Below are 25552 nucleotides of genomic sequence, written 5' to 3' on the forward strand. Positions count from 1 at the left end.
TAAATTCCTGCACGGCAAGTGAAGTAACAGAAGACAGAACGTAAACCCATCTGTGACATGAATCGAACCAGCCTTTAAATATGCTGCTATGATGGTGGAGAAATCGTCCTGAAAGCAGTCTTTTATATCTATTTATTTGAGAGTTAGAATATATGTTAAAGTAGCTGCATGTGACTTTCCCCTCCAATATCCTGTGCGTTTATTTCTTCACTTCTGAAAATGGCGGATGCTGGTAAGTTTTGGAGAATGAACAATGTAAGCCATGTGTCGGGGGCGGGGGTCATTCTTTTCCTCTCCCTCTTAATTTTCAGGTCAATTCCTCAGGTGATGGTGCAGTAAACTTTGGATTTGATATCCCGCTTTATCACTACCCGAAGGAGTCTCAAAGCGGCTCACATTCTCCTTTCCCTTCCTCCCCCACAACAAACACTCTGCGAGGTGAGTGGGGCTGAGAGACTTCAAAGAAGTGGGACTAGCCCAAGGTCACCCAGCAGTGGAGGAGCGGAGACGCGAACCCGGTTCACCAGATTATGAGTCTACCACTACATCACACTGGCTCCCAAATTGGCTTTCTGCTTGTCCGTAATAAGCCTCATGGGAACAGCACTGCATGTCTAAGGGCAGAGCTACATAACATGAAGCAAACGTGGGGTACCCAACTAAAATGGGGGCCATTTACAGGGGTATTCAGAAAACCAGAGGTGAGGGAACAATGCTGCCCACTCCTTTCCATTCTACTCTGCAAATGCCATTCCCACCCATGAATTTATTGTGTTTTTTTTCCTTCAAGGCTGGGCTCCATAAATGGAAGCACCAGATGATGTTGGGCGGTGGGTGTCAAAAGGGGAGCCTTGTCCAACACACAAAAACCCCACAAGATACCTTGTGTCCATCTCGGGAGTTCAGAACACTCAAGGTTCTCAAACACATCTCCTCAGGGACTGAGACCAACAAAAGAGATGCATTGAGACTTTTCAGTCTTCCCCATGCGAGAGCAGGTTCCTGTGCTTCTCCAAAACATTTCATGATGGCGAAGAGGACATCTTGTGCAAGGAGCAACAGCCAGAAAACGGTGGCAGGAGCATGACCGATCTGTATGGGATCTGACTTCCCAGCTTCACCTGCTCATTAACTTACAAAGCCACAAATAGTAATTTATCCTTGAGTTCCTTCCTCTGTACTCTGCTACTGAGATATACTAAGTCTGAGCAATACGCAAACTAGCTTTCGTTGAGTTGGGCTCTTGCTCCATCAAACTGCAGCACATTTTGAAAAATAAAACAATCTGTGTACAGTCATACCTCGGAAGTCGGACGGAATCCGTTCCGGAAGTCTGTTCGACTTCCAAAACGTTCGTAAACCTGCAGCCAATTGGAAGCCCCATCGGATGTTCAGGTTCCAAATAACATTTTGCTAGACAACCCCAGACACCACTGGGCATTCACTAGGGCCCGATTTAATGCTCTTCCCTCAGCGCTGTTTACTGGCAGGTATTATCAGATCCCATTAGAACAGAGACTATGCCCTTGTGCTAATAACGAAATTGAATCAATTGGGCATGTCCTCCTGTACTGCACATTGTATCGAGACACGAGGAAGGAGTTAATTGAACCCCTTCTAAAGAAAGAATTTACCAGGTCGTTCAACTGAAACATACATCAGATACTTACTAGCGGACTCTAACCCAGAGATCACTAGGAGTGTAGCTAAATTCTGTTACATCGTGTCAAGATAAAGACATGCCGTGACGTCAGCAAATATTAGAGATAAAGAGTCCACTTAATCCCTTTAGGAATGATTTTAAAGTGACAGATTGATGAGAAATCTCACCAATTTTTGAAGTCTAAATGTGCTGATTATAAAATACAAATGTGATTTTAGTATATAGATGCTATTTATGAAACGAATTGTTTTATTGATTTTCTGGTCTCTGGCCGTAATAAAGGCTATTCATTCATTCATTCATTCATTCAAATAACATTTGCAAACCGGAACACTCACTTCTGGGTTTGTGGCGTTCTGGAGAAAATACGTCTGAGTACCAAAGCGTTCGGGATGGGATCCAAGGTACAACTTTACAGTACTACCTATGTATGCTAGTAATGTTTGAAGGATCCTTCTATTACAGATTGGCTAGGATTAAATCTTGAATCAATAAAGTTCAGCCATGAACGGTAGATGTCAGGCCCAACTAGAACAGCAGAAACGAACAATGGCCTTTTCAAAACGGATCAAGGGCAATTTTAAAAGCAATGTGTGTCTTTGACGTGGCCACATCGTATGTATTGTTCTCCGTTTTACAGCAATTTGTAGAAATAAAATACAAATGAGGGCCTTGAGCTAGAAAATGCCTATGTGTCAATCAATAGCACAGATATAATGGTTTGCAGAGTGGAAGTTGCAGGGTTGAACTGTAGGGATTTCATAACTTCACAAACATTTGACTTTTGAGTTCAGAGAAAGGTACACATCCCCTAGTTGAACCTACACCAGGCCAGAACATGGATAACCTACTGAAAAATAGAAGCAACACATGATTTGTAAGCCACAGGTTGCTCAATATAAAACCGTATTCATAAACAAGTTGTCAAACTGGTGTGCTCTGAGCTGTACTTGTTATTGTCAATAGTATTTTTTTCCCTTGGAATTTAGGACCTTTTCCTTAAAGTTGACTGCATGTGAAGTTACAATCTTGGGTAAAAAAAAAAAATCTGGAATATTCTAGCCACACAGATAATTTAAAAATTGCTATTTAGCCAAACATCTAGCTAAATAAGTATTTCAGCACTGAAATATTAGATCTTTAATATTTATCCAGCTCTAGACCCAAATAAATAATAAAATTACAGCATACAATTGTTAACGATATCAGAGGGACTGTCACAATAAATATACTCTTCTCGTTTTATTTCCATAGAGATGAAAATTTAGAGTCTGATCATGCTAGAGAAATCAGTGTTGTCCTGGCCGAGAAAAATTGGTAACATTTGCCAACATTTGTGTGAGTGCTTACAGACACGCACACAGACATATGATACATACATGAGCCACATGTATGTGAAGACAGAATATAAACTATGCAGTATTGATTTTCATCCAGTATATTTTCGTGGCAAGCAAAAAGAACCTGTTGTTCAACAGCACTGTCATCATTCATCAGCAAACTTTCAGTTGAGACATTCTGAAGAGTGGCAGGCTAGGATTCTTTTCTGTTTCACACAGGAGGGTGCTGAGATATCCCATTAATCCTGCAACCACCGTTCCCTGCACACACCTCTCTTGCCATTGGTTCAGCAACTGAAGGCTGGCTGGTGATCTCTTCAGCTGGCTGGCTCGATCTCTGAGGTCTGCAACTTGTTGATCCACATTCCCAAACTGGTTTGTAGAATTCTTGCTGGTTGTGAAAGTGACCCCCGACATCTTTATTGCATTTGCACACGTGTGTTTGTGTGCATGTGCCAAACTGAATTATCATTTTGCAGAGGTGCAACATTGACCAAAACAGTACGCTTCTAAATGGTTAAGTTTCAGCACACAATCAAACTTCGTTTTGCATTAGAATTTTTTTCTTTTTCTTTTTTTTACTGAGCTTTGGAAAAATAAGAAACATGTTGCAGCCTAAAATAAATTACACAATAATGTACAATATATATATTTATACACATTCATATGTATATATACACATATATTGATATAGGATCGCAATTGTATTTTTTTAAAGATTTCATCTGTTCTAAGCTACCTGCCCCCACCCCCACCCCAAATCTAGAAAATGGCTTTGAGCACAATTAAATAAAAATCATTTTACTGCTCTACACCTTATAGAAAAATATAATTTGGCTAAAGAAACCTCGAAATGGAACATTTCAAGACATTTCCTTTCGGATTATGATTACATCATGTCACATGGTCAAAAGTAAGTCCCTAGATGGGCACCTGGGAGACCCACTTTGTCCCCTCTACACATGCACGCACACACCTGCTTGGAAAGTGCTGGCGTTTCCGATTCAACACACAGAAACGCAGGAAGGTCCCAAGGAGAACAGGTACGTTCCCCACCACATTCCCGTACCAACAGCAGGAAAGCTGGTTGCATGAATCCGATATCCTTTGCTGGTTCCACAGTCAGCCCTGCCACATGAAGGCTGAAATCCTGGGCATTTGTGACCTGTATTTGTGACGAATGAAGCATAAGCTCATTCAGTCACCAGAGCGCGGCCCATGTAGCCATTCCCAGCCCAACCAGATTAATGGGTGACCGATGAAATACAAATTCCTTTGGCCAGAGACACCACACACGCCATTTCAAAATGGAACCTTCTTTCAACGCAGTAGGCCTTTTTCCACGCAGTGCTGGTAAAACGTTGGAAGCAACAACCCTATATAGAGTTACCTCCGTTAAAGGGATATGCCATGATATTCTCTGTATATGTTAGCATGTGTGTATATTTTCTGAATAGACAGTACAAACAGCCATATTATCAAAACACTGGATTACAACTTTGGTTTCTAAGTATTGGCTGCTGTTGATTTTTTTTCCTTTGCCTTTTTCCGTCATCTTCCTTTTGGGAAACAATTGCTTGCCTCAAACCTTAAACAACAGTATCCTGCGCACCACTGAGCATGGAACCCAAAGTCTCGTGAATAAAGGATTTTAGACTGGACACTAATATTCTATATAAAGCATCTGATTTAAATGTCCATAATTGATTATTATTATTTTTTTAAAAAAACAGTTATAAGGTTAGTGTAGCACAGATATGACAACTGAGAAACCAGAGAACAGAAAGACTATTTTGCATCTTATCATAAACTCTAAACAAAAGTCTTGTCCTGTTTTTATCATGGTCTATTTAATGTATTCCCACCTATCGTTTTCTTGACCCCTGCCTCAGAATCCTGCTTTGCAGCGGTATACAACGGATTACACGGAACAATGAGAAAACCCAAAGTGAAGAACGCACCGTGATACAGGTCAATAGATCAAAGTCATTTTCAAGCAAATAAAATAAAGCTAATGATGTGTGTCTCTCCCCTTGTCCCAAAAGCTGCATTTCAAACCTTCCATTATTATTATTATTATTATTTTTAAAAGGAAGTGTGTGGGAAGCACTGGCAGAGGCAGAAAGGACGGCAGCAGAATCCACAAATAAGCCGACTTTGGTTGACAAATGGAGACTGTTGAAAGAAGGGAGATCCCAACTACTGTGTAGCAGCCACGTTCTCTTGAGTTTGCATGTAGTGAGAGAAGAATTTCAGTCGAAGGGAAAGGGAAGGGAAGGGGAGCAGAGACTGTTCCTTAAGTCCCTCGTCCATGCCTGCATACTTGGTATGCTAGGGAATTCGTTATCGGAAACCTTTGCAATCAAGGCCTCTTTATTACAAAGAAACAATGAAGTATGCGAGAGAAAGAGAGAGAGAGAGAAAAAAAATATGCTTCCAGTTGTCCCTGCAGAGAACAGTCACCTGTCATTTGCTATTCGTTCTCTCTCATTTCTACAATGTCCGTCATTTCCTCTGTGTGAGGCATGTCAGTCATTGCAGAGTCCTCGCCTTCTGTTGCCGTCTCATTGTCGTTCCTCTTCTTTTTCTAGGGGGAGAGACGAGAGCATTGTGGGAGACAGCCTTGCAAGTCTGCTTGGCCTTTAAAATCAAGGGAACCAAATGATCCCCAAGTGCTCAGGCCTAATTCTCACTGGAAACTGCTCATGGTGTTAATCAAGTGGGAGTTCCCCCAATCATGCCCCTTTTCCTATCCTCCACAAAACAGGCTCCTAGGCTGCAGTCGCCAATAAGAGGCTGACTTTGGGCTCAGTGTGGAAATGTAGACTGAAAACAAGATTTCCCCCCACTAAGGCATCATAGCTTACTGCTGGGAAGTTGCTTCAGGTAACAAAGAAAATGTGGTGGAAGTGTGCCATTAACATCATATATAGCTTGAGCTGCAGTCTATACCTGGAAAAGCTTATATGATTCAGTGCTGATTCATCCCCTCCCCCCTTTTTAAAGAATTGTAAAGGACAAAACCATGCGTGCACTCATAGCAGCACAAAGCTCTCTGTATGTCAGCTTACACAGTGTTTCTCAAACTTGGGTTCCCAGTTGTTGTTGGACTACAACTCCCATCACCCGTAGCGAGCAGGACCAGTGGTCAGGGAAGATGGGATTTGTAGTCCCAACAATGGCTGGAGACCTAAGTTTGAGGGACACTGGCTGACAGTGTGGCAGCACTTCCATGTGGCTATGCGAAATCAAGTAGTCGCATGGGCTTTCCAGGAAGTTCTGATGAACTCGAATCTCCTTTGTTTATACAATGTTGAAAGAGGAAAACAAGGTTCCACAGCTACCTAATACAGTACAATAAGTTAAGCGGTCAACCCCCATCTGTTGAAAATAGGGGAACGGAACACCCGGACTGTGTTTCAAGGTTCCCTCCATCTCAAGCTAATTTCAGAAACGGTCATTTTGGTGAAAGCTAGGACACGGGTTTCCTATTAATGCTCCGCGGAAGCAATCTCTCTACGACAGCAATTTCTTACCTGTTTCTGATAGACGTAACAAGCTGCTATTGCAACCATGGTAGATTCTCCTACAAAGCCCGCCAGAAGTGACCCTACTCCCAAGGTGGCTCCATGAACCCTAATCGCACGGGAAGAAGAAGAAAAAAAAAGCTGTCAACCTGCAACTTTAACCATCGTTAGTTACTACACAAAGCTGAAACATGGGCATGGCTGAGAGAAAAGATTCTTGTTGTTGTTGTTCAGTCATTCAGTCGTGTCCGACTCTTCGTGACCCCATGGACCAGAGCACACCAGGCACGCCTATCTTTCACTGCCTCCCTCAGTTTGGCCAAACACATGCTAGTCGCTTCGAGAACACTGTCCAACCATCTCATCCTCTGTCGTCCCCTTCTCCTTGTGGAGAGGCTACGTGCCAATGGATGTCCGTGTGGCTTCAGAGTTAAGCAGGAAAGGGCTTCACCTAGGAAGGGAGCTTGAATTGCAACGAGCAGCACAGGTTAAGTTTGGGAGCCTGAGTGGCTGAAGGGACAGAATAGGCAGCAAAAGTGGAGCAGGGACCTGAAGAAATGAGGGACACAGAGAAGAGGAACCGAGGCAGGGGTAATAAACATCTCACACAGTGATCAGATGATCTGCATGCTACTGGATGAAAAGAGATGGGGGAGAAGGGGCTCAACCTTTGGGCTAAAGCCAAGGAACATCAAGAAAAAAAAGAAGCAGAGGGGACGAGCCTGAATTTCACGATTGCATTGCTTTGAAATGATCGTACAATAACTTGGCAGCTGCAGCTAGGTGAATGATGATATTTATTAATTGGTAACCAAAAAAGAGAATCAATTTTGCAGCAAAAGCATGCCTTCAAACAGGCCAGCGTTCTAACTAAAGTCCAAAGTAGGTGTTAATAATCTTTTTCTGACGTTTCAAGTAATCCTGTCAAGAGTTTCCTAGAAAGCCCAAACCACCATACTACAGCTACGGAACGCACTCTAAATTCTGTTGTGGATCACCCTGGGATCTTTGGATGAAAGGTGGTATACAAATTTAACGAGGAAGAATAAATTGTTAGAAAATGGAAATGAAACTATTTTCTCTTATGCAAAACACGGATGTTAGCTTCGTTTTCTCTAATATGAAAAGCAGGTCCTTTCAGCAAATTTATATCACAGACAGCAGGGCAAAGCGCTGGTATTAAAACCAACTCATTAACAATGCCATGCTCTGTAGTGGTGATCTCCTCATCCTGCAAAAATAGGTGTTTGTTTTTTTAAAAGGTAAAGGACCCCTGTACCGTTATGTCCAGTCAAAGGTGACTATGGGGTTGCGGTACTCATTTTGCTTTCAGACCGAGGGAGCCGGCGTTTGTCCACAGCTAGCTTTCTGGGTCATGTGGCCAGCATGACTAAACTGCTTCTGGTGCAATGCTAACACCGTGACGGTAACCAGAGCGCACAGAAACACTGTTTACCTTCCCGCCGCAGTGGTACCTATTTATCCACTTGAACTGACATGCTTTTTGGACTGCTAGGTTGGCAGGAGCTGGGACAGAGCAACGGGAGCACAGCCTGTCACGGGGATTTGAACCGCCAGCCTTCTGAGCGGAAAGGCCCAAGAGGCCCAGTGGTTTAGACCACAGCGCCACCCACATCCTGTTGCCCGCACAAATAGCATGCAGGTGAATAGAAGAAGGAAATTATGGACACAGGGCAAGATATGTATATTCTCTGAAGAACCATCAGGGCACTGTCATGTTGTCAGCTCAAGAATCTTGCAGGGCCGTGTGCCAGATTCATTCTCCCTGCTGTCAAGAGAGTACAACCAAAAACAACTAATGGTGCCCCCTCCATGCAGCAGAAGCAAAATGGTTGGGGCTGACATTTCTGTGCATGGATACAATCACCATGATACACCAAGTCCAGGCCATGAAATGAAATCTTTGAATGAGAGGGAAAGCGTCTCTGAAGAAGAAGAAAAGAAATTCCAGGTAAACTGAGGACAGGCTATATAGCTCAATAGAAGAGAACATATTTTCCACGCGTCTCCAGTTCAAAGGATCAGTTGCAGGTGATGAGAAACCCCACTCTCTGCCAAGAGAGACCTTGGAAAAATCACCACCGGCCAGAACAGATAATGCCAGGCTAGGTGGACAAAGAGAGCTGTCTGACGTGGTATGAGGCGGTTTTCTGTTGAGAGCCTTTGAATGAGAGCTGTGAAGTAAAGGCTAAAAGAAGGGGCAAGGCAACCGAGGCAGAGCTGAGCCTGGAAACCAGACACAGGTGAACTGATCAGCTGATAGCTTTGTGAAAACAACTGGGAATGGTGCCAACTGCAAAGGACTGGATCGGATGGAAGGCTGAAGCTACCAGTTTTTAGGCCCCCGTGGCTGAACAGTGGTTCATTTCGGTGGTGTAGCAAAAAAAAAAAAAAAGTTTTTCCATTTTCCCCCCATTTTCTATATAAATATTACATACATGCCAAAAAAAAGAGAGTGCAGTTACACAAATAATACAAGTTACCGAATACCAAAAAGCTAAAGTCCAAAGGAAAATAGAAAAGGCTGACTTCCTTCGACCACTAGTTTATATGATCTCATATCTTTAGTTGTAATCATTCTGCATTAATGGAGAGACTATTTGTTTACATTTACCTGTGGAATTTTTAGTCTAGACTAAGCCAATTATAACCGGTTTGGGAACCGAATTTCTCCGTATAATTTGTAAAAAACATCCCAGTCTCTCCTGATTTTTTCATTTGGTTGGTTTCTTACTATTTCTGTTAATTTCGCCAGTTTTGCTTAATTTTAATAACCATTCTTTTCTTTTGTTGGGATTATTGTATGTTGCTTTTCCAATATTTTGCAATCACTATCCTGGTGGGCGTTAATGTGTACAGACAAAATCTTTTATTATCTTTTGGAATGTCTGTTGTGAATAAACTTAATAAGTATAATTCTGGTTTGTTTGTTTTTTTGTAAAGGTGTGTCTTAATGGTACCAACTGCAAAGGACTGGATCGGATGGAAGGCTGAAGCTACCAGTTTTTAGGCCCCCGTGGCTGAACAGTGGTTCATTTGGGCCGTGGAGCAAAAATTTATGTAGAGCAGAAGTTTAGATTTAGTTATAGTATAATAGAATAATATAGCATGCTGCGCCACACAGATGAGGATGCGTAGAAAGATAAAGGGCTAACTGTCATGTTAGATATCTCATTAATGAATAAATTCAGAGATGATGTCACTGGTAGCTCTTCAGAACAACAGAACTGCAGCAATTTCTTTTAAAAAACATTATTTAGTTTTTCACTTTAAAGTTTTACAGTCAATTACCCAACAACCAACATTCAAAACAAGATTCCTAAGCATCTCCTGTACTTCCCTCCTCCCTTTTGTGGGTCCTTTTGCTAACTATTTCCTCCTGAATCTTTTATAATAATCCAAATCTTTTCCATCTCCATTGTATCCAAAATTCAACCTTCCACTACAAGTGTCATTCCAATCCTACTAATGATTTTAGCCGTTTACAATGGTTTTTTAAGATAAATTATAAATTCTCCCCATCCCTTATTAAGATTTTGGTCTTCCTGATTTCTGATTCTCCCGGTCATTTTTGCCATTTTGGCCTAATACGTCAACTTCACCTGGCATTCTTCTACCTGCCAGTGCAGCAATTTCATGTGGGTGGGTGATATTGTGGTTTCATTTTATGCGTGGGACATTTCGTGTGCCTCTTAGGTTTTGGGTGATGTGCTATCCAGGGGCTGAGGAAAAAAGGAACCAGACAACTTACCCCAAGTAAGGCAACACAATCAGACTGGTGATGAGGACAATGATCCGCAGTACCGAGCTGGGGGCCAGCACAAAAGTCTTTTTTAATGTCATCAGCCATCCTGTCAAATGCGCTCTTACTGTGACTGTAAAAAGAACGTGGGAAGAACAATCAGATACCGGGAGAGAGGGCTTGGCTGCGCATCCTGCCTGTAGCAGAGAGCATTCTGGCTCTCTCTGGATGTCAGGACGTAGCGGTGCTTCCCACGAGTAACGACTCTCAACTCCCGATCTGTATATTTACATTGCTTTATTATACAGATATGTACAAGCCAGAGATAAGGTTCTAGCGTCCATTCAGTCACTTTCAGATTCCGGAAGTGGCGCTCGGCGGGAACGCCTCCAACACAGTAGTTGGGGAACCCCCAAATCTCCTCCTCTCTTCCTTCCATTTGATTCCCCTACGTTGTTGAGGCGATGGGGCTGCCACCTCCCCCTCTGTTCCCGAGCTGCACAGGTGGCTGCTCAGGTGGCGTTCGGGCTCTCTAGAATCTGACAGCCCCTCCACCATGCCGCCCTGCCCCTGCTTGTCGCTGTTGCATGGCGCGTGCTCGGACTCTCAAGGCGTTGCTCGGAAACCTCAGCATCCGAGACCCCTCTCACCCCCTCATCGTGCTCTCTGCTGACCCCTGGTGATCCCCTGACACCGGATAAACCATTTGGTCTCCTGTGGCCAGTAGCAGCTGGTGAGGTGGCAGAGATGCCGCACCATTGCTCCCCTGGCTTCCAAAAACAGTGGGTCGCTGGCACTTACTGAGATGGAGAGGCGAGGCACAGTGTGGTCTGTGGTTGCGAAGCCAATCCAACGCATTGCGCTGGCCCAAGCTCTCAATGCTACTGCCTGCAGCCCTCAGAGATCATTTGCTTATAAGTTCACAACAATATCCATCGTTTGCACAATGGAAGTTCAAGCTCGCCATGGGCTGTTATTAAAAGCTGCAGGTATTCCATGCAATTGAACCACCAACATTTCAGATATGAGGACAGCATGTACGCAATTAAAAGACGCCACTTAATAGTCACAGTCCTGCCTGTGAGAAGTATAATGGGTGTGGAAAACCTTGCTGGACAAAACAATTAGAATACAGTGGTACCTCGGGTTACAGACGCTTCAGGTTACAGACTCCGCTAACCCAGAAATAGAACCTCAGGTTAAGAACTTTACTTCAGGATGAGAACAGAAATTGTGTGGTGGCAACAGAGGGAGGCCCCATTAGCTAAAGTGGTACCTCAGTTTAAGAACGGTTTCAGGTTAAGAACGGACCTCTGGAACAAATTAAGTTCTTAACCCAAGGTACCACTGTACTCTCACTTGCCGATAAAAAACTGAACATTTTGTTCTTACTTCTATTCATTTTTTTATCTGCACATAAAAAACAAAAAATATGAGAAAGGTTCTAGCCGAAAATCTGTTGAATGTGCTAGATTTTGAGGTGCGGGAAACCCTTTTATGCATTCGATGATGCAATTGCCCACCTGTGGCCAGAATAGCGGCGGAGCATATGCCCATGCAGTCTGGGGAAGGGCGGGGTGCCCCCAAGGGGTGTGGGGTGCAGAAGGCGCTCTCCCACATGCCACAGTTCAGGGTGGGAGAGGGGGGAGAAAGCTGCCACCCACTCTCCCTGCTCTCAGCTACCGGGTCAGACCTGACCTGGCGACGGAGACGCTGCAGCCAGGAACACCTCGCCAAGGAGAGCTGCACTCGGCCGCCAGGTCAGAAGAGCTGCTGCCGCTGGATGCGAGGTGTGCCACGGCCAAGGAGGGTGGGTGGCAGCGCTGCCGCCCACTGACCTGCTCTCCTCCCCAGGGTCAGGCCTGACCCAGGGGGCAGAGCTGCACCAGGCACAAGCGCCACAGCCAAGGCGCAACTCCTTTTGGCGCAGAGCCAGTTTCTGATGAGGGAGCCTGCTGTGGGGGCACCTGTTTGCGACGTTTCTCAAAATCTGCGCCTGGGGCCACGGCCCCCACAGCACCCCCCAGCCTACACCTCTGGGCCAGAACAATACAGAGAGGTTTGCCACTTTCTCTGCTCTTTCCATTAACCAGGCCCAAGTCCTGCCTCTTGGCGACATTGCGCTACGTATTTTTTTTAAAAAAGCACCCAGCCTCCACTGATATAAATAATGGTGCCATCACTAGAATCTCTTTAGTTGAGCCAGGCTAGATGCTGACGCAGGTTAGGGAGAAACAAATGGAAATGCGCGGGATTAATGTATAATCTGATGGATGGTTCCCTCCATCCCTTCCCTTTTCCCGTACCTGGAACTGGGAAGAAGGAGAAGATACGAAGTGGGATGACACACAGCTCTGCAAAGGCAAAATCCACTCCAATGATATCAACCAGAATCTTCTCAGACACGTTTGGAGTCCAGAACATCACAAAACAGAGCTGGGGGAGGAGAACAGGAAAATGAAAAAAAGGTTAAAACATTTGACATTGTCCCATACTCTCAAGCATTTGGAAATGGTTCCTCATTTCCCCCTTGGTTTTTACTATATGTTCCCTGCACTTTTTGGGTGGGCTATTAGGAATGATTTTAGTGCCTTCTCATCGAAGAGTAAACACTCAAAGAAAACAACATTTTCAGATTTATTACGGGACTTTACTCTCCCTGCAGAAATCAGACTCATCTTCTCTGTGTGTGTATGTGTGTGTGTGTGTAAGAGAAGGTAATTTTGGGGCTGTTTTGCACAATAAGTGACATTTGGCCAGCAACAGGTCTTTAAAATGCCACTTCATGCAGCTTAACAAGACTTTAACAATTAGCTGTGCACCTAACTGGAAAATGTACAAATACAGGTGAAACTCCAAAAATTAGAATATTGTGGAAAGGTTCATTTCTTTCAGTAATTCAACTTAAAATGTGAAACTAATATACGAGATAGACTCAGGACATGCAAAGCGAGATATGTCAAGCCTTTTATTTGTTATAATTGTGATAATTGTGGCGTACAGCTGATGAGAACCCCAAATTAACAATCTCAACCAGTAGCTAATGAGAACAATTGCTTACATAAATGGACTTTTCCACGATATTCTAATTTTTCGAGTTTCACCTGTATATTTGCATGCCCTGGCCAATCCCACTACAAAGAGCCCAGTGCCTGCTGATGAAGAACAGTGGGAAAGCACCAATGCAATTAATAAGTGTCGTGAAAACACAGAAGGAATTATATATATATATATATGGACAGGTGTGTGTGTGTGTGTGTGTGTGTGTGTGTGTGTGTGTGTGTGTCAAACTGTACTCGGCAGATGAAAGGATACATGGCTGTTTAACATGAGAATCAATCAACCAGGGACTGGGGAATTTGAGAGTTTTAAGATCGGAATGTTGAAAACATGAGAACGACAAGAAGAAAGCAGAAGATGTAACTGTGTGAGATGATTGCTTCAGAGGTCCAGAATATGGGAAGTCCGTCTGAAAATTTAATAATTAATAATTCTGATTGTAATTTGTTTTTTTTTTTAACTTGATGCAGGTTATGATTGGATTGGATTTGTTATTAATTAGATGTTTTTAATGGAAAACTAATTTAAAAAAAATTAAAAAATTTTGTGAAAACACAGGGTCGGGTCCAGCATTGCTGTTCCGCTAGTGCGGCAGATTTCCATGTGCACAACAGAACTTCCCCCTCCTCTCCCCTGCATCTTTCTGCGCATTTGCTCCAGAGAGTTGGAGGACCCTTCAGGGGAGAGGAAGAGAAGGGGAAATCCAGATGCACAACTTGAACTCTGCACCTGCAGCACAAGGTACAACCCATAGAGTTTGCTTATTACATTTGGATCTCCTTCTTCCTCCAAGGAAGTCAGGGAAGACCAGGGTGGATTTGATTTAAATCAAATCAATTTAAATCACGATTTAAATCGTGATTTAAATAACTAGTCAGTAAGATTTGGTTTAAATCTTTTTTTACAGAAAGACTCATTCTTGCTGGTATAACCTTAATATTTACAACCGGATGAAGGTTTCATTTTTGGAATAATAAATTTTCAGTGTGGTTTTTACAGTTATATAAAAAATACTGATTTGGTTATGCTATTAGAAATACATAGACAGACAATTATGAAATTACTGTGAGGTTTAATAAGTTAGCTGTTTATATTTGGGCAACTTTTCTGCTGTACTTCATTGGAAGGAGAAACACAATCATTTCCTTAATAACAATTTAAACAACTTATTTAACTAAAACAATAACATTATAGCACATGTATCCATGTTTGTGAACTGATGGGGATAAACAATTAAAAAAAACAACGGAGTTTTAGCACACATGAAAAACTTAACTTAAATCCTTATTTCCTGATGAATAGCTTTTGGGCTATAACATAACTTAAATAGAAAACTAGAAACATTTTTCCTCCAAAAGCATATTATTTTAAAAATTCAAATTAAAAAAAAAATCTGATTTAAATTTAAGAAACAACCGATTTTTTATTTTTATTTTTTTAAAAAATCATTGATTTTTATGCACTCTTGGGAAGACTACACCAGCCCTCTAAAGTAAATTAAGTCTGAGAGATGCCAGTCCAAGGTCACTCAGTGAGCCTGAAGACTAAGTGGGGATTTGAACCTAAGAGTCTATTCACCAAGACAGGTGGGTAGCCGTGTTGGTCTGCCATAGTCGAAACAAAATAGAAAATTCTTTCCAGTAGCACCTTAGAGACCAACTGAGTTTGTTCTTGGTATGAGCTTTCGTGTGCATGCGCACTTCAATACAAAGAAATTTCAGAAATAGACTGGAAAGAGAAGTGGCTGAATAACAACTAATCACCAAACTTAAAACCATGGAGAAACCTGGTCTGAACAAAGACATTGGATTCTTATCTCATTATACATAACAAAGCTATCTTTAGCCATCTCGCCCCTTGCCTTTCCCTGCAAGACTAATTACAGCCGTTAAGAGTCGTCAACAGGTTTTCCACACCTATCAGCTGATCACCCATCCCCACCACCCTTCTGAGCAATACCCCTCCCCACTCCCTCACTATATTTAAGAATCTGGTGACTTCTGTTTCAGTGTATCTGAAGAAGTGTGCATGCCCACGAAAGCTCATACCAAGAACAAACTCAGTTGGTCTCTAAGGTGCTACTGGAATTTTGTATTCACCAAGAAGCTGCCTTATACTGAATCAGACCATTGGTATATCTAGTTCACTACTGCCTGCTACACTGACTGGTAGCTGCTCTCCAGGGTTTCAAGCAGAGGGCCTTTCCAGCCCCAACTGTGATATTTTAAATGTATTTTAATATTTGATGGAAGCTGCCCAGAGTGGCTGGGAGACCCAGCCAGATGGAGGGGGTACAAATAAATTATTATTATTATTATTATTATTATTATTATTATTATTATTATTAATTATCTTCTGCATGCAAAGCAGATGCTCTTACCTTTGGGTTACAGCTCTTCCCAACCACAGAAATCAGTTCTGCCCATATACCGTATTGGCCTGAATATAAGCCTCACTTCCCCCCCCAAATTCCGACCGTGAAAAGTTGAAAGTGCGGTCTATATTCACGACCTTATTTTATGCAGCCAGGAGCGCGGGGCAAACAGCACAGCTCCCACCCACCCACTCACCCAGTATGTAGCTGGGAGCAGCAAGGTATGGAGCGGCTTATATTCAGATACTTTTTCCTTCTCCCCCCCCCCCCTGCCAATTTTACAAGTGTGGCTTATATTCGGGTGCAGTTTATATTCAGGCCAATACAGTAGGTTTGCCTGTTCTTAGCCACCTTACACACCGAAGGAATATCCACAAATCATCATCATAACTCATCTAGCTGGGTTTCCCTCCTCTGCCACCGCCACCATTATCTCGCAATTCCAGTGAAGTTAGTGTACTTTTTCCTTCTTACTGGGACAGATAACTTGAGACCTTAAAGGTGACCTTTGAAAACGGAGAACAAGGCTGCAAGAGAACCAAGGCGGCTGATGCGAGCCGAGCACATCGTTTTCTAATTAAAATCTTCTTTCGAAATGGCAACAGTTTTATTACGGTGAAAATGTACACAGCTATGAAGGATTAAAGTCAGTTCGAGGCTTTGTAAAAGCTCTCCTTCTTTCTTTTTCTATTTTGCTGCTCGATTCTTGGAAGTGATTTATCTGCTTTCATGGTTGAAGAGAAGACATTGACAAGATTGGATTTGGGTGCTGGGGAAGCAATGTCACACTTGGATTTAAAGATTAGTATATTATTGTGAGAATTAAGAAAGGCTTGCTTGCCCTGACAAGACAAGTTGGTTTTCTTATGAAGGCACAATTCCCTGCATGCATAAAGAGTTCCATTTGCATCCCTAAAGGGAACATTTCCCCCTCTTTTTTGTAATGTACTGTATTCTTTTCATTTGCCATCTGAATGTGTTTGGGACTGACAAACCCTCAGTGAATTTAAACCTGTTTCAAGGGGCTCACACGCCCAGCAAAGATTTATATCTAAATTATTTCAGCAAGATTTGGTAAATTAGATTTAAATAGCTGCCTACTTCTTGCATGGGATAAAAATGTCAGCTACTCTCTTTTGTACAAACACAGCTCCCAAAATGGTCCCCTGTTCCTTCCTTATATAAGCACAATGGATAACTTTCCTCATTGCATTATGCATGCAATATGAAGGAAAACATATACTCTCTCCTGTATTTGCAAGTTTATTCTAAACACAGGCAATAATTTTTAAAAAATGATGTTAGAATACCTAAAATATTTCACACTGTTTAACTGCCGCTCCTTTTATAGTGAGCAAACTCCGGAGAATTGGCCATAAAACTCTAAAGCAGAGAATTTAGGAACATTTGGGAGTTGGCAGACACAAATGAGATTGTGGACGTCTTCCAGGTGGGTCAATTGCCTGGCAGAAGAGGACTTAAAAGTTAGTTTGCCTCAAACATGTCCTCCACTTTCTGGTTCAGAGATTGAGGGCCAAAAATGTTATCCGTGCTGTCTTTAAAAGCCACGTTCAGAAATATAATAGCCACACAGGTCCACAAATTGAATCCGGTACAAAGAGAGGGATTGAACTTTTCCCACCGTGCGTTTTGCAATAAAACGCTCATTAATTCGTTCAGCTTCAAAAAGGCAGGGGACAGGAAAAGACAGGGCTGATCAACTTGCTTCCATCTCCAAAGGGCGAACCTGATCAGATATAAAAACACACCTGGCACTTTCATGAACAAAGGACGGAATATGCAGAACTGGAGATGCTAAGAGGTGCAGAATCTCAGGGGCAAACTGTCCGGCACACAAACCTGCCCTGCCAATGTGTACATCTAGATCAAATGGAGCGTCACAAAGATCTCCAGCAGATATTGTTCTGCCCGGTCCTGTTTCTTTCTAATAATAGCTCTTCAGGATCAGAATGAGGAAGGAACATAGGAAGCCACCTGTGGGGATAGCCAGCAGATGGACGACCAGTAATTCTGGAGTTCCCGCTCCCACTGCGCCGTGAAAAGGTCCGCTGGCTATGATCTGAAGGTTTCTGTTGTGAGTTCTGAAGGTTTCTGTAGTTTCTGAGAGTTTTCTGCAGGCGTCTGGAGGTTCCGAAGATTCCGGAGGTCTCCGGAGAAGAAGTTAAACTAAACTAGATAGCGGCCAAAACTTAAGACGGCCAAAAGAACATTTTTAAATAAAATGAAATAACTGCAAAGAGACTGCAGTCTGGTGAAGAAGCTCTCAACTGCTCTGTGCGGCTGGTTTAGGTTTCTCTCTTGGCTTGCCACGCACCGATGTTCTCTCTGGCTTGTCTCGCGCGTTTTCCACACTTGCTACAGAGAGCGGAGGCTATTTATCGAAGACTCAAACATCGTCATAACCATTACAATAACCAATCACAACCTTGTTACTGTGCTAGCTTTTGGGCGGGAAAACTAACTGCTGACCGTTGCATTGGCCAAATTGGCGCGCTTCGCCCAAGCGCGGAGGGATCCAAGCAGCAAAACTCCCTGCTAAATCCTTTGTCCTTCCTACCTAAGGCGGAAGGACACCTAAAGTAAACCCAAACAAACAGGTGCAGAAGCACCTTTAAAAACATATTCCCACAGCCACCTGTTACAGGGTCAGCCCACTGGCTCATCTAGCGCAGTATTCTGTGCAGTGACTCTTCGGGATTTTAGGTAGAATGGCTACCTAGCCCTACCTAGAGATGCTGGGGATTGAACCTGCTCCCATATGCATGCAGATCAAGACGTCTGCCACTGGCCTACAGACCTTTCCCCCTAAGTCAGTGGTGGCGAACCTATGGCACGCGTTCCAGAGACGGGACTCAGAGCCCTCTCTGTGGGCATGCGCACAGTCGCCCCACCGTGCGGGAGGTGGTAGGAGGAGGAGGAGGAGGAGGGCTCATGTGCACGTCCAAATCCTGCAGCCCTGGTGCCGGGTGTAGGGGAGGAGTGAGGAGGAGAGGAGGGCTGGGTTAAGGTTAGGGTAAAGAGAGAGGGTCATTGTCGTCTAAGCGGTGGTCTCCCCTGACAAAGGGAGGTGACTTGAGCTCATAATAATAATAATAATAATAATAATAATAATAATAATAATAATTTCAAGACAGGAGGTGATCTTTTTGCATGCGGGGGCCTTTGAAACCTCCCACGCTTTCTCGGGAAGGAAGCATCGCCGAGGTTTACTCCCGAGTAAGGGTGTGCAGAATAAGGAGGAGGGAAAGCAGGCAGGGACTCAAAGGGGGCGAGGTATAGGCCAGGGAATTAAGAGCGACATGGTGGGAGACACTGGGGTGTGAGGGATGGGCTTCCTCTCTGGAGGCTTGCTTCCCATTATAAAGAGTATCTGAGGGGTGGGTCAACGGGACTTCAGCCAGCCGACTTCCTTTGGGACTGAGAGGGGTGCATGTAAACACGCTTGTGCAGGTTGCATTTTGCAATAAACAGGTGCTTAATTATGCTTAATTGTTGGCAGGCGGAAGTTGACCCTTTTCGGGTAATGTGGTTTGTGTTTACCCTTTCATCTTGTGAATGTAGATGTTTACATATGGAATAAGTATTGGAAGGGAGGAGGGTTATGGGTTTGTTCTTGTTTTCTTTATGTATTTTGTGTTTCTTATCTTGTATTTTTTATGCTGTGAACTGCCCTGAGACCTGCACATGAAGCGCGGTATGCAAATGCAATAAATGAATGCAAATGCAATAAATGAATAAACAGAAGGGGCTTAAGAGAGAAAGGAACTGAACGGAGAGAAAAAGCACCGAGTTATACCATAAAATTATATATCAATGGAAAGATAATTTCATGAAGAATGAATGCAATAACTTTCATGAAGGATTATTTATTACAAGAGCAGTCATAAGAAGAAATGTGAAATGCACAGAAAAAAATGAGATATACGGGCACTTTGTGATAAATAAGTGGGTTTTAGGTTGCGGTTTGGGCACTCGGTCTCTAAAAGGTTCGCCATCACTGCCTTAAGTTATCTTTTTTTAAAAACCCACCAGCTTCCTAGAGCACTGCGTGTGGTTCTCGGTAGCCAGGATCCAAAGCCAGGATCCATGTGGATGAAGGAGCTGAGGCAAAACCACAGCTTGACTCCTCATCTTTGGCAGCTGCAGTAGTCAAAACCCCAGGGGGGAAATCTCCAACTATTTGTATGTTTGCAAAGGGCCTTTGCACATATCCCCTTCTAGTGTCTCCCTTCTCCAACCCAATACAAATCTGTGCTTTTCCTCTTTATCCCACATCCAGGAAGGAGGGAGAAACCCCTTACTACCCAACTGCTTTCCTCCCCCTTTGTTTAGATGTCAGTAGGAATGAGAAGCAAGAGGAAATGGTTCTGTGTGTCTTTTATAGAACATCAGCATTCTAGTAATGATGCAGAACTTCATTTGCCCCTTAATGGGCCGCTCTTTGCATTCAGTTTGCTCAGCAGCAAAACGGGCAACTTGCGCTGCAGGCTGCAGAAAATGCGCGGCAGAAGAAATGCAAATTAAGACCGAATTAACCTGCGTAACGATGCCACTTTCCCCCTGCAGCTTTAAGCAAATTCTATCAGAACAGTAGTTAAAACTGGCGAAGGGGGCACAACTACATGGTAAGTCGGACGAACCCAGTGAAGTAAATACTGGTTAACCCTCTGCAATATGTGTTAAGAAGCATGCCACTAATAGGACTGAACTGATAATGTGTGGCAGTGCAAATCAGCTGGGCTCCAAGACACATTCGGAACAAGAGCAAAGCAATGCCAAGTAACTACTCTGCAAGCTTTCCTGTGGACCTACGGCAGGGACCTGCCACTGCAGATGGAAAGTGTAGGTTGCCTGCACCCTCCTTTCTTCACTTGGCAGGTGTCTGGAAATTATCCAAAAAGCATTTACGTTGCAACATGCTAAACTGAGAGGTGGGCTCGCAGAAAGCACCATGATGATTGCATTGCCACCAAAAAGCAATGTGCATTTATTAGCCAAGCAGCAGAAGGAAACAGAAAAGCAGAGGTGTCACAGTGATGGAGACATCCATATCTGCCGCTATTTTCCAGGGGCAATCCCTATTTCCCAGACCTAGTTCTGGGGTACCTTTAACAAAAGGTAAAAGGTAAAAGACCTCTGGATGGTTAAGTCCAGTCAAAGGTGACTATGGGGTTGTGGCACTCATCTCGCTTTCAGGCCGAAGGAGTCGGCGTTTGTCCGCAGACAGCTTTCCAGGTCATGTGGCCAGCATGACTAAACCGCTTCTGGCGCAACGGAACACCGTGACGGAAACCAGAGCACACGGAAACAACATTTACCTTCCCGCCGCAGCGGTGCCTATTCGAAAGTACCTGGCATGCTTTCGAACTGCAAGGTTGGCAGGAGCTGGGACTCACCCCGTTGTGGGGATTCAAACCACCGACCTTCTGATCAGCAAGTCCAAGAGGCTCAGTGGTTTAGATCATGGGTAGGCAAACTAAGGCCAAGGGGCCAGATCTGGCCCAATCGCCTTCTAAATCCGCCCCGTGGATGGTCCAGGAATCAGTGTGTTTTTACATGAGTAGAATGTGCCCTTTTATTTAAAATACATCTCTGGGTTTTTTGTGGGGCATAGGAATTCGTCTTTTTTTGTTCCTTTTCAAAATACAGTCCGTCCGCCCCCCAACAAGGTCTGAGGGACAGTGGACCGGCCCCCTGCTGGAAAAGTTTGCTGGCCCCTGGTTTAGATCACAGCGCCACCCGCGTCCCTTTTTAACAAAAATGCTGGTTTGCACTCAAGTGCAGTCAAGTGAGCTGCCTTCCCTCCCATCTCCTAAATGGGGTTGAATGTGCTTGAACTGCACCTGTTGGACATGTTTCCATGTCGCACTAAGCCAAGGGTCCCAAGGAAAGTGCATCTGCTTTGCTTCTTAGGTTAACACAACATGGTAAGCTAAGGCAAGACATACCATTTGAACCTGGGGTGGTGGTCAAAGTCTCTCCTCCTTAACCATGTTCTACACCCATGGTTTGTCCTGTGGTTACAGATTTCCTGGGCTTGGATACGGCTAAGTCCAACCTTGGCTTAGCTGCCGTGCTAACAAAAAAAATCCCCCAAAAATAAAAAGCCCGGAGAGAAGGAGAGCTCTTCTCCAGTAGACACCAGGTTTGCACAGCCACAATAAACCATATTCTGGCTTACCACACCCTGCAAATGGGTGGGCCACACTATAATAAAACAATCAGAACAGACATATGGACTCTAACTTTTTTTAAAAAAAATGCTGGCAGCATTAAGATAAATTCAGCAGTGTAAATAAGCCCTGATGGATGTAATAATGAAAAAATGATTGGTATAGTTTTTGTAAAATATGCAGATATAAGATATGTAAAATGAGCCATGGAAAGAGAAGAAGGGAAGTCATTGGTATTTTAAGTATGTTCATCTGAAATTGTAAAACAGAAAATTTAATTTAAAAATCGTATTTAAAAATAATAATCATCATATTTTAAAAAAGAACTATAATGTTTAAAAAGTTTGGTGGGGGATATATTATTATGTATAGAAGAATTTCACTGTCTTCATCCCTTAAATATTAGAAGATACTGATTTTCCTATTAAATATATGAATTGTGTGACTAACAATGTCTGGAAGCTAGATTGCTCAGTGTGAGAGAAATCGGCTCCTCCGGTGGTTAGAAGCAACAGAAGCAGGATGTTTATGTGTGTTTGAGTGTGCCTACACTTGGGTGGCAAAGACTGCATTCATTCTAAGAGTCCTAGCATTTAGAACAATGAATCAAGGTTAGCTATCCTTATTTACAGACCAGAAGATTCTCTCTCTTCCTGTTTCCTCCCTGCTAGCAATCAGCATTCAAATTCCCAAAGGCTCTGAATAGATCGATTCTTGTGTTTTCACATCTTAGCAAGTGCTGCAGAGTCACCCCGTTTTATCCATTGAGCTTTGTATTGCCTGAAGATGCTGGAAATTAAACCCAAGGTCTTATGCACTTGCTCTTCCACTGAAAAACAAATCTCAGGATGCGACCCAGTCAGAGTTAAGCAGGTTTAAGTTCCAACAATTTCAGCTTTGAGAGTTTAGCATGTCTTTAAATCTATCCCTACTGGTTTTTTCTTTTTCCTAGGGGGACTTGCAACAGTTGATAAGTATGAAAAAAGGGACCCTCGGAGTGATTTAAGAAGCAAATCCACACTATAAATACTTGCTTTTTTAGACGATGTAATTGTTCTATGAGTGTGGCAGTATAACTCAAATCTCTCATTTAAAGACACTTTTTGGCACCATTAATCTTCTATGGTTCAGCTGCATACAGAGCTTGGCTTCTAAAAATAATAGTTTGCTCAGGGTAAGTTGGTGCTTGTTCTCAATCAAGAGTCTCATTAATCTGATTAATTAGATGGGCCCTTCACTCATCCTTAAGTCTCGACAGCTGTGCCTTATCTGCCTGAGGTCTTTACAGCCCTTAAATGAAACTCCTTGCGTAAGAAACCCTTCTCATAAGGCATACATGTGAATGCCTTGATTTCTTAGTGCAAAGCAGTATCGCTAATTACGGCTTCAAACCCCAATCTCTACCTCTCCTGGGAAGCTTGATGAATTGATGATGCTGAACAGGAGTGCTTACATTTCCCAAGCTCTGCTTTTCACAGCACTGTTTGTTTCAGTCCAAGCCAGGGCAAGTGACTTCTAAAATTTATTTTTATAAATCACCCAGCCTTTGTAGCGACAGCCTAAGGTGTCAAACGCTCATGGCTTATATTCAAAGATCCAGTTAGCCAGTCGATGATGCCCCCCACTAACAGGATTATTTTATAAGCTACATGAAACGCAACACGGGCATTCTAGGCATAGAGACTAAGCATGCTCAGTCCTCATTTGACTGTTTCTGCTTAGGGGGTTGTTGCTTTTAATGTGCTTTTTGCAAACCTTGGAGTTCTCCTGAGCATGTCAATGCTTGCCGCCCCCCCCCCCAACTTCTTTCTTACTGGCTACAATCCTGTCAGCACTCTCCAACAGAGTTCACTATTAGGAGTGCTATGGCAATTTTCTTCACATGACTCATAGCTGTCAACTTTTCCCTTTTCTTGCGAGGAATCCTATTCAGAATAAGGGAATTTCCCTTTTAAAAAAAAGGGAAAAGTTGACAGCTATGCATGACTGTTAAATGTGAAGATTTGTGGTGGCACACAAGGCCGGATTTAGGTTTGATGAGGCCCTAAGCTACTGAAGGTAATGGGGCCCTGTATATGTCCAGCTGTCCTTCGTCAACAACAAATGGTTGCTGTTTTTTTTGTGTTGAATATATGCTATATGGTAATTTAAGGACCAAATAGGTATCTAAAGCCATTTGCACAAAACAAAATATGTATTTTATCAAAGTAATTGTTGAACTGAAATACAATTAAGAATAAGTATATTATTAGTGAAATACAATTAAGAATAAGTATATTAATAGTGAAATAATTATTAAGCTCTAACTGTATGTAGGTTTTATTTTGTTTTTTTATCTTATATTTTAAGTGTACATCCCGTTTTTTCCCCCCTTTAAATTTTTTTTGGGGGCCCCCAAGAGAGTGGGGCCCTAAGCTATAGCTTGTTTAGCTTACGCGTAAATCCGGCACTGGTGGCATGGGGGGCACCTAAAGCTGTATAATGAAAGTGATAGGCGAGCCTCCCTTAGGAGAGCATTCCACACATCGGGTCCTCCCTTAAAGAGGGCATGTATTGTGGTGAGACCTGGCAACCAAATCCCTGTGTTGTGGGTGGGAGTGATTGACAGCCACAACACCCAATCAGTAGGTCCCTCGATGCAGGATTCAATCTGGCCAATGGGACACAAGCTAAACGGATCAAGGGATTTATAAAGACCCATGCACGTGACCCAAAGCTTCCTCTTTAGGTGCGTGCATCAGAACACCCACCCACCTCTCCCTACTTTTAGGGCTTGTGCGCTTGACCTTGCTTTGCCGTCGTCTGTCGTTGGGACAGGGGCATGGCAGGAATTTTCCCCACTAGGCTGATTGGCTGTTGCCATTTGGGTTTCACCTGCCGCGTAGCAAATCGTCACAACTTGTATGGTTGCGGATAGGTTCTGGTTCAGGTGATAGGGATGGGAGAATGCTCTCGCCATCCCCATGTGAAGGGTATTCCGTTAAAGGAATTCAGGGACTCGATGGTTTGGCCAGGTGGACATTTTGGTGGCGGATAGAGCATGTACCCGGCTTTCCGCTATCCAGGTGTTCACCCTTGGCTGACCTATGCTGGAACCCTGGGTCAGCGCTACCTGCGGGGCAGGGAGCTAGTCGAACCAGAGCCTATGCAACCCATCACTTGCTGTAATCAATAAAGTTGTGGCCTAAATTCTGCCAAAAACCAAACCAAAATTTGAGTCATGTCTGAATTTATTTTGGGGTGAGGTTAAAAGGTCTGAACACGCAAATGGGGAGCCACTGCAGAAAAGGCCCTTCTCGTGTTGCCACCCTCCAGACCTCTTGTGGAAGAGGCACATGAAGAAAGGCCTCAGATGATGATTGTAGGGTCCAAGTAGGTTCATATGGGGGGAGGCGGTCCTCTACCCATAACTTGTTTTGTTTGCCACACATTATGGACCAAAGGCCTATGAAGGGTAGCAAGTTGTTTCCTACAGGGGTCAACCAGATGACTATGGGAAGCCTGCAAGCAGGGCATAAACAGTCAACACCCAGCAGGCATGGCCGCTGCATCTTATTGCAGGAAATTCCTCTCTCTGGGGCAGGAAAATTGCCACCACAACCAAAACCGGGCCTTCAAAGAGGAGCTGTTT

General features: G+C 43.4%; 1 protein-coding gene across 1 annotated transcript in view; it reads right to left on the bottom strand.

The window, feature by feature from the left end:
* Window positions 1-4453: 4453 nt before the first annotated feature.
* Window positions 4454-25552, bottom strand: part of ANKH (ANKH inorganic pyrophosphate transport regulator) — a 123782-nt gene continuing 102683 nt past the window's right edge. The window contains exons 9-12 of the mRNA XM_033154377.1: window positions 12600-12729; window positions 10303-10426; window positions 6540-6639; window positions 4454-5590 (exon numbers count right to left, since the gene is read on the bottom strand). Coding sequence (XP_033010268.1) covers window positions 5477-5590; window positions 6540-6639; window positions 10303-10426; window positions 12600-12729 — 468 coding nt within the window. The 3' untranslated portion in view covers window positions 4454-5476. The remainder of the gene's footprint in view (window positions 5591-6539; window positions 6640-10302; window positions 10427-12599; window positions 12730-25552) is intronic.

Source organism: Lacerta agilis, chromosome 7 (assembly GCF_009819535.1).
Source record: "Lacerta agilis isolate rLacAgi1 chromosome 7, rLacAgi1.pri, whole genome shotgun sequence".
In the NCBI taxonomy this organism is placed as follows: domain Eukaryota; kingdom Metazoa; phylum Chordata; class Lepidosauria; order Squamata; family Lacertidae; genus Lacerta; species Lacerta agilis.